This window comes from Anguilla rostrata, chromosome 8, assembly GCF_018555375.3.
Source record: "Anguilla rostrata isolate EN2019 chromosome 8, ASM1855537v3, whole genome shotgun sequence".
NCBI lineage: Eukaryota > Metazoa > Chordata > Actinopteri > Anguilliformes > Anguillidae > Anguilla > Anguilla rostrata.
The window spans coordinates 12020073-12029289 of record NC_057940.1 but is presented as its reverse complement, the minus strand read 5'-3'; the positions used below and the strand labels follow the sequence as shown (position 1 = coordinate 12029289).

At 41.7% G+C, this 9217-nt stretch overlaps 1 protein-coding gene across 1 annotated transcript; it reads right to left on the bottom strand.

The window, feature by feature from the left end:
- Positions 1-220: 220 nt before the first annotated feature.
- Positions 221-9016, bottom strand: LOC135260834 (suppressor of cytokine signaling 6-like). The gene is made up of 3 exons (XM_064346456.1): positions 8653-9016; positions 7244-7296; positions 221-6118 (listed from the first exon to the last, which is right to left on the bottom strand). Exon 3 carries the CDS (start codon positions 5975-5977, stop codon positions 4388-4390), a length of 1590 nt encoding a protein of 529 aa, XP_064202526.1. The 5' UTR covers positions 5978-6118; positions 7244-7296; positions 8653-9016; the 3' UTR covers positions 221-4387.
- Between the last annotated feature and the right edge of the window lie 201 nt (positions 9017-9217).

Below are 9217 nucleotides of genomic sequence, written 5' to 3'. Positions count from 1 at the left end.
GGAATAGTTGGGTCAGGTGAGGCACACTTGTAATTGGCTTTAAGATAGTTGGTTTTGTTTTGTTTTTTTTTTTGCTACTTTAAACTGTACCAATTCAAAAAGACCAGATATTCCACAAAAGTTTATTTTTGCTTCCTGGTATTATCATGCATCAGAGGATCAGTTTTAAAAGTTAAGCATCATGTAGAAATCCAAAATTGAGATAAACCTGCACCAAGAATTTGTGAATAAGTCTTTTATTTACAATTTGTATCAGTCGATACAACTTTTTAAACTGTATTCAAAAATGTGCAAAAAAAATAAAATAAAATAAAAATAAAAATCAGTAAATATTCTTTCCAGAAAAAAAGAACAAAAAAAGCAAAAGGGACATTGGAAAATGACACTTTTGTATTCCCAACATACTTTATAATTGGCTAAAATGTAAACTGGAACAGCCTGCAATTCTATCTAGAATTTACTTAATGGCCTGGTAGCCATCGTTCTGTCTGAAATGTTCCACAAAATGACGCACAGCTATATTTGATTCTCCCAAAACTACAGCCAAAGGTGTTTTATGTACATTAGAAACTGACATTCTATTTTCTCATTTTAGTAAAGAAAAAGGCCATTATAATAAAATAATAGAGCAGCACTAATGTGAGAAAATAAAGATTTAAATTGTACCAAATTGTTCATGAAAGAATTCAGAAACGAGGGAGACGTTGCTGAATTAAATGTAAACTTTCATTTTCACTCACAGCATGGTCAACCTAAACAAAAAAAATAATTCAAAATAAAAACATAACAGGTGAAGCTTGTCAAGTGCTCAACAGTAATAACGTAATGTTTCGGCAATTCCAACAAGCCACAGTCTGACATCAGTCATCATGTACAAGGCAACAGCAAATCACTGAAACAAAATGCACTGAAATCCCTGGCTACCGAAGTATTTGGAAGATCACAGCAGAAAACAAAAAAAATAAATTTCACTTCAGTGTTCATCCAATTCAGTTTGTGTACATCTAATATTGTAGCTAATATGGGATTAAAGAAACCGCCAGAACACGGTACTAAAATTAAAATTTTAAACAGAACTTCACATTTGTTTTTGCTTTCATTCAGCACTGCCTTTCTGTACATTTGTTTCATTTCCATTTTGTGGCAACACAAGTAGCATTTAGGCTAGCTAACGTTCGTTTATCACACATTCAATGAGCCACATTATCCAAGCACACGTTCAACCACAACATTACTCCAATTCAGAGGTCAAATTAATTACCTCACAATTACATGTCAGATAACTAACACACACAGGCAACCCATAATGCACTACACAAAACCAATGCATCTACCCCACGGATATGCAGGCAAGATTCCCATCAGTCCTCACCAACAAATACTGTCATGCTGCCTGTTGATGTCTTGATTCTAAACACTCCTTCCCAAAACAGGTACTCACGCCCATAACCCAATGATGAAACAAAACTTTACATGCAAAGAGAAGCCAAAAAACTATAATGAACCTCCAACTGCTTGTCTTGAACATTCAAGCTCACCATGTGTTCAATGCAAGCAAACACCAAACCCACTATAACCAACCTTCCCTACCTATTAACATTTCCCAAATACCTTCAATCAGTTGATTTTAATGAGGGAAATAATACAAATGGGGATTTTTAAAAATTCCCTCAAAGTATGTCCTTATGTCAACCAAACAGGCCAAATGCAAAGTTTCTCAAACTGCGATGTTACATAATAGCAAGATAGTGTTCAACCCATTTGTGAGCAAGACAACAAGGTCCATTGTTAAAAGTCCAAGAGTGAAGGAAAGTACAGAGCAAGATCCAAATCGAGCACTGCAGTCTGCCCTTTAACCCCCCCCCCACTTCCGACTAAAAATAATGGCAATTACCAACACCCATTTGGGCGAATAGGAGGTCCAGGAGCTCAGGAAAAAGCACTATTCTGTAGGGCTTAATGCAGGCGTGGGGGTGGGCAAGGTGACAATTTCAAAACTGCCACAACGGCCTGCCTTACTAAAAATTAAACTGCATGCAAAAGGCAGAAGCAAAATGAATCTTGAAGGCATTTTAATCTATATCAGCCGACATGTACAATACTAAAAATAAGGTAGAGTGAAATCCCTTGTTAAAACACATGTGCCTGTTTTCTTTCCCTTTACCCAGAGGTTAAAAAAGGTTCAAGAAGGAACCAATATCATCATAGATCAATGTCCCAGCACAGGACTCTATGCAGCTTGACCACCTATAAAAGCTACAGTAGAAAAAACAGCCCAACTCGCTTAATCATGTCAGAGATTCAAAGACAGAAAGGGCAACAAAAAACAAATGGATTCCACTGAGAAATGTGTGAATGCTGAGAACCCATGCCTCCGTTATCAAAGAATGTCATGTCTTTAAGAAAGAGAGCCCGAACAAAAACTAGGTCTAATGCATGAGACGCGCTCAGGAAATTAATATATGAAGAGGGACAGAGCAGCTGAAATTAAAATAGGCAGGCAACTCTGAAGGCGCATGGGGCCAGTTTGTGTCTGCACTGGTGTTATGGAGCGTGCCATTTATAGGCCAGGAGACGGCAGGGAAATCAAGGAGGTGGTTAACAGAAATAAGCCTGCGTTCATATTCTCCTAATACGAGTACCTGGACATGACACATAAATACAACCTTTATTTTAACCTCGATCCCTCCCCCCCTCCTCTCCCCTTCCCCCCACAAGCCCACAAACATAAACTTTGCTTTCCTGAATGGTTTCCTTCCCATTGAGGCAAATTTGAAAATTCAGATTTTAAATTGTTTTCCCCAATTTAAAAAAAAAATTGTTTTTTTGTTTGTTTGATTTTTTTTTTTTTTTTTTTTGAGATTCCGGTTTCACAGAACAGCAACAAATTGAAAAAGTTGCAGCAACCACAGTTCCCTTTGTTACTCAGACTGGGAGTACACACAAATACCCACTCAGCAATTTATTCCGTATGAGCTATATTGCAGCATTGCTAAAGCAGATTTAATTTAGTAATTAAAACTTAATATCATGCTAGTTTGCACAGGAGGAAAGGAGTCCTTGCAGACAATCAGCAAAAAGTGCTGCTTCAGGGGGATCTGTGTAATATTTTAAGCAATAAATCTAACACTATTGTAACATGAAAATGCTTAACAATTCCACTATTAATATTTTAAAAGAAATTAAATTCAAATAACTTTGAGTTTAAAAAAAACTATCTATAGTGCATATTCAATAAAACTTCAATTTTTCATCTCGCTAGAAATAAGCCAATGTGATGGTGTGATCTGAACAGGCATACAAGGGAAACGCTTTTCGACCAGCTAAATTATATTACAAAACACCCCTTCAAATGAATTGAAAATTACTATCTAAACTGCGAGGGTTGGAATTTACTTGATGACTTAAACTGTAACACGATTAAGTAAACCATTTTTAGTGCGCAAGAGTGATTGGACGTTGAGCTTCACGCATTAAGGCTAAGTGATTTATGCAGTACAAAAATGTGTGTGTTCTGCATTAAAAATCACACAACTGTGCCTTTTGTCAACTTTAAATGTACAAAAATCACTTTAAGAGCATTATTAGCACTGGATATAATTTAAACAGCATAGTGTTGACTGAACCCTTACAAAATATGGAGAGTACGCATCTGAAATATGAAGCAACTGCAGCATTTCAAAAATATATCTGACGGGGAAAAATATTTCAAAAGCTATTCTTAACACTTGGATTTATTTTATTTTATTTTTTGTGAAAACTGCTTTATGTATATCCTTCTAAGAAACTATTATTTTTAACAGTACGGCATGAACAAAGACGTCATGTTGGTCAACGAATGCAAACCCAGCCTTAGCAAACGATGACAACTTCAAACTGCTGGGCATCAATTATACCTGGCTGTGCAATTACAAATGCCCTTCAAGCTAAACATGGCATTCCTATGTGCTTTGGTTATTTGGAAAAAAAAAAAAACAATGGAACCAAAAAAAATAAAAATAAAAAACTGTAGCATCACTTTTTTTATGGCTTATAGGTTCAATTAAGCATGATCCTCATAACCAAATTCAAAAGCTTAAAATCATCTTTCTACACATGCATGTAAATATCACAACAGTACTATTGTGCCCTTCAAATCCATTCCTGCTCATTAAGTGTGGGTCTGAGCAACAACTAATTTTAAGATCCTAGCTAGAAAAGGGAGAGCCAGATACTACTAATACACAATTTATTGATGCAAAACAACAAAAAAAAAATCAAAAATAAAACTAAAAAAATAAAAAAATCATGGCACCAAACTTTGTATCCATGAATTCCACCGTCTTACTGACACCAGAAAGTGCAAGTGGCAACACCAGTCCCCTTATCAGCGTCCTGCTCGAGCGGTTCAGTAGTGCTTCTCCTGCAGGTAGTCTTTCATTTTGTTTGGCAAAGGCAGTTTCTGGATCAGGTCGATCCGCGTGTACTGTCGGATGACGAAGCGGCACAGGTACTGCAGGGAGCGCACTTGCATAAAACGCGAGACGGGGTTGGTCAGCCGCACCGGGTACGTGGCCGAGCCGGGGAGGCGGGACCGGGAGTAGCAGAACGCGCCGTTCTCCGAGTCCTTGATGGAGTGCTCGATGAGGTCCACGATGGACGTGTGGCCCTCCACGTCGGGCTGCTCGTAGAAGCTGAAGCGGCCGTTGGAGTGCTCGATGCGCGTGTGCAGCGTCTTGCCCTGCGAGCGGAAGCTCAGGCTGAGGAGGTAGCGGTCGTCCGAGCTGTCGCGCACCAGGAAGGAGCCGTCGGGCAGGTTGGCCAGCTTCTCCTCGGCCTCCCAGCGCGTGATGGGGCCCCAGTACCAGCCCTGCCGGGCCAGCTTCTTCAGCTCCACCGTCAGGCTGGTCACCACCATGGGCCCGCTGCTCCGGACCGCGTCGTACACCCTGCAGACGCCGGGGGCCGAGTTGGGGTCGAAGTTCAGGTGGTGGCGCACCCGCTCGGCCACCTGGGCGTCCGCCCCGCCGAACGCGTGGAAGCCCCGCTGGCCGTGGCCGGCGGGATGCGGCGGGAGGAGGGGCGAGAGGGGCGGGGCGTCCAGCCGGGAGCCCTGGAGGACCACGCCCGCCGAGCCGATCAGCAGCCCGTTCACGGACGGCTCCATGAAGATGTCCGGCGGCAAGCCCAGGTCCTGGTCCATCGCCCCCTCTCCCACGGGCAGGGGCCCGCCCTCTGCGGGCGGAGTCACCTCCATGGGGGAGGAGCCGTCCACACAGAAAGGCTGCGACCCCTCCGCGGGGTAGAGCCCCTCCTCCAAAGGCATCGTGTACTGAATATAGTCCTGAGGGGTGAGTCCTAAGACTACAGGCACGTGTTCGTCGATGTCCAGGTGCAGGTCCCCGTTCTGGGGCTCGGCGCTCTTCAGCACGTCGGCAGAGTCCTGGAAGACCCTGTCCATCCGCAGGTCCTGGTACTCTTTCCGGACGCCGTTGAGGGCCGGGCTGGGCCCGGTCGAGCGTACCAACGCCTTCACCTTCACCTCCATCTTGATACAGGTCTCCTCCGAGTTGGCGGGGCGGAGGGGCCAGGGGGTGGGGCTGTAGTGGTGGCTGCGGAGGGAGGTGGACCTCAGAGGCCGCTGGGCCTTGATGTCGTTGAGGCCGACGGGGGCGGAGGAGGACGAGAAGGTGTCGTCGTCCGCGCAGTCCACCGAAGGGGACCCGCCCTTGACTTTGGGCTTCTGCTTGGCGGACAGGCGCCTCTTCAGCGACCCCATGAGGCTCTCGCTTTTGGAGCGGCCCTTGTGCCCGGGCTTCTCCTCTTCCTCGCTCAGGTCGCACCCCGCCAGGTCCTTGCTGTAGCACCCGCTGAAGAGGGAGTCATCTTTAGGGAAGTTGCAGCCCAGCGCCGGCTGCTGGACCCCAAACTCGCCGCCCTCCTCCTTGCCCTTCAGGTTGAGTGACTTCCGTATCGTCTTAAGGCTAATCTTCTTCATCCTGAAAGTCCCGCCCCCTCCCTCCCAACGAGGGAACGGGGGTGTGGCCTCACCTGCGATGTTCAGTGGAGCAGATCTTATCTGAAGCGTCCTTTCATGAGTTTACTCAGCGTTGTTATGCACATCCCAGGGCTGTCGTGCCTAAGAAATTTAACAAAGCGTTATTGTACTTTTTTTTTTAAATATATAAATAAAAAAACTCAAAAAAAGCTGCAGTCACTCAGCAGCAATCATTTCACATTAATTTTAATTTCTGAACTTTCTCCCTGCCTTTATTCCCCAAAACAGAAATAAGGGAATAACTGAACAAAGTGACCACTCAAGAATACATCTTTGATGTGGTGGTCTGTGGACACATGATGTCAGTTGCAAGCCTCCAACTCTGTCTGCACGCTGAGCGTGCACTGTAACTGTTTTCTTTACCTTGATGTTTAATTAATGTGTCATTTACTATTCTGCACCTATACCCACTTTCTTGCAGCACTACTTCCTCTTTGAGTATCTTTCAACGAGGGTGTTCCAAGTCACTGCCTACGACAGAGTCTCGAAATTAATAAATAATTGTAATAATTTATGTACAATAAATCGTTGAGTAGATATGCAAAGACACTATGCTAATCTGGCCAGCACTAGAATGAGAAACAGCTAAAAAGCTCTGCAGCAAGCCCATGTGTAATGAACACTTACTGCTGACAGGGCTAATAACCCGCAACATGTCATCAGAGATGACTGGGTAAATAAGCAGAGTCAACAGGGAGCACCCACATATAATAGGTTCCAATGTATTAGGAAAACAATATACAGTTTAATTATGAAATAAACCAACCATTACCTCCCTAACATCTCTGACTCAATTATTTTCGTGTGCACCCTTTTTGACTCCACGATTAAACATCCAGTCCATTTATTATACCTACACTGACATCAGCCCCAACTCCAACTAAAAGACAAACAAAAAAATTTTCTAAGAAGTTCTGAATGTCTTAATTAGGAAAGATTTCAGACTTATAAAAACACCACAGTATTACTGATTTCAGTTCTAACTCCAAGCCCTCAATACAGTTCTTACAGGGGGTGGAGTATTCTCCATTAAGCCAAAAAGCATATACGAGTGATATCTTTAAAGAGAGCTGTGCTGAAAGGAGCGTGGGAAGGATGTATACAGCTATTAATAATGTAAACACATCTGTCTCTTCTCCGTAAGAGCATTTAACTGGTGATCAAAGTTAATTAACCAATATTCTGACAGCATACAACTTGGCTTACCAGAATTTGACACTTTGGGGTTCTGTTCTTCCATATGCCTTCCAGGCGCCTAACTGTGAATAAAAAATAAAGTTTCTCAATTTCTGAAAGTGCAATCAGTCTGCAGTAAAACCATTTAGGCAGCTCGTTTTAAACATTAATATCAGTGTACGCAACACTGTCGTATATGACTAATTATTCATTTTTATTCATTATTCATCACGCGTATTTATTTCAGAAAATAAAGTGTTTCATGAAAATTACCAGATGAGCAGCCAAAAACCACGGGGCAACGTTCTTGCCCCCCATTTTATTTTCTTTAAATCTCATAAAAGCCATAGTCGAGATAAGTGATAATAACAAGTACTGCAAATATATGAGTGAAATGCCACGCTAAATTGTTCTGTTCGTTCTTTAACGACAAGAATGCATAAAACAAACTGGCGGACATTACTTGGAAAACTGGAAGACTGTTGAGGAATGTTAAGAAATATGAAGATTTACGTTTAGCCAACTAGCTAACGAGCTACATACACTACGCTTTGTCTTGAATTCTCAGTGAGTCAACTGCACACAGAGGTGAATGAGCAAGTTAAGCCTAGCTTCTCTACAACAATCAATAGCCCATCGACCTAACCAAGAGTTTTAAAATCCCTGAATAAATCTCCACAAATACTCTCACTCTCAATTTTTATTTTTATTTTAATGCAACTACCAGCCTCAACTTAGCTAGCTAGTTACACATATGCTAGCTTGGGCCTAAGACTTGCTGCGAAGCCTATGCTTGAGATCAATTATTGAAAGTTAGCTAGCTAGCTAGCCAACGGCTAGATTGACACAAAGGACTGACAAAGGGGTTTTGTTAATCAAATCGCTCCTTCAATTGAAGTCTTTAGTAAGACATACAGTCGTTTGAATATTATTCTAATTAAACAAACCCGTGATATGCATGACCAATAAATCACTAGCTACGTATTAAATCCACTTGGCTAACTAACAAGCAGTAAATTCAAGTTAGCAAGCTAGACTGCTAGCAAAGGCCTAGCTGGCTAAAGGAATCCCTCTAATTTTGCTACAACTTAGCTAACAGTGTCTGTGCTAGCCAACTACCTCACTCTTGACAATTTCACTTTATACATTGTTTTAACAATAAACGAAAGCAACAAGATTCCTGCTAATAACACCAATATCGTTGCGTAGTAATAACGCTGCATAAGTACGCTGGCGCATTCTACTATGATAAATACGGGCTTCGGTTTTGTTAACACATACAGTTTAACTAGCTAGCAAGCTAATGTTAGCGAGTTAGCCAGGTGACAGTCATGGCCACATCTTTTGTAGCTAGCCAATGTTAGCTACCAGCAAGCCAAACTAAAAAAAAAATCTTTCCTGACCATTTCCTTTATTGTTTTATTATTTTTCACACTTACCAGTGTTTTTCTCCAATTTGCACTGAGACCAGTCCGAAGTGATGTTTAACGGAGCTCTTACAAATAATGTCTGGTGAAGAACAGTTTAAAGTAGCAAGCTAGCTAACGTTACTTCATATATCTTCACCTTTGACTAAGGTCCGACTCGTCTAGCTAGCTTGCTAGCTAAATAAACAACCCAGCTTGTATGAATTGTGGCAAGAACCGACAATGACATCGAAAATGTCACAGCCTGCTTTGTTGTTAACTGGCCCGTCCAGATGTCTTCGAGGTACAGAATTATTTGCCTATTGCATCTCAAAACTTTTTGCCCCTTTTCCGTCGCTCTCTTCCTCTCTCCTTTGTTGCCTGTTGCATTATGGGAGAAGATCGAAGGGTGGAACAAATGTTTATTCCTACAACAGACATAGTGAAAATTGATCACCATAATAAAGCCCAGCTGCGTAAGTTTTATTTGGAGGTCTGTATTATTATTATTATTATTATTATTATTATTATTATTATTATTATTATTATTATTAATATATAATAATAATGTTATTATTATTATTTGTGTTGTTAATAA

What these genes read in the sequence shown, in the direction of transcription:
- LOC135260834 (XM_064346456.1), bottom strand. Translation starts at nt 5,977, where the DNA reads ATGAAGAAGATTAGCCTTAAGACGATACGGAAGTCACTCAACCTGAAG.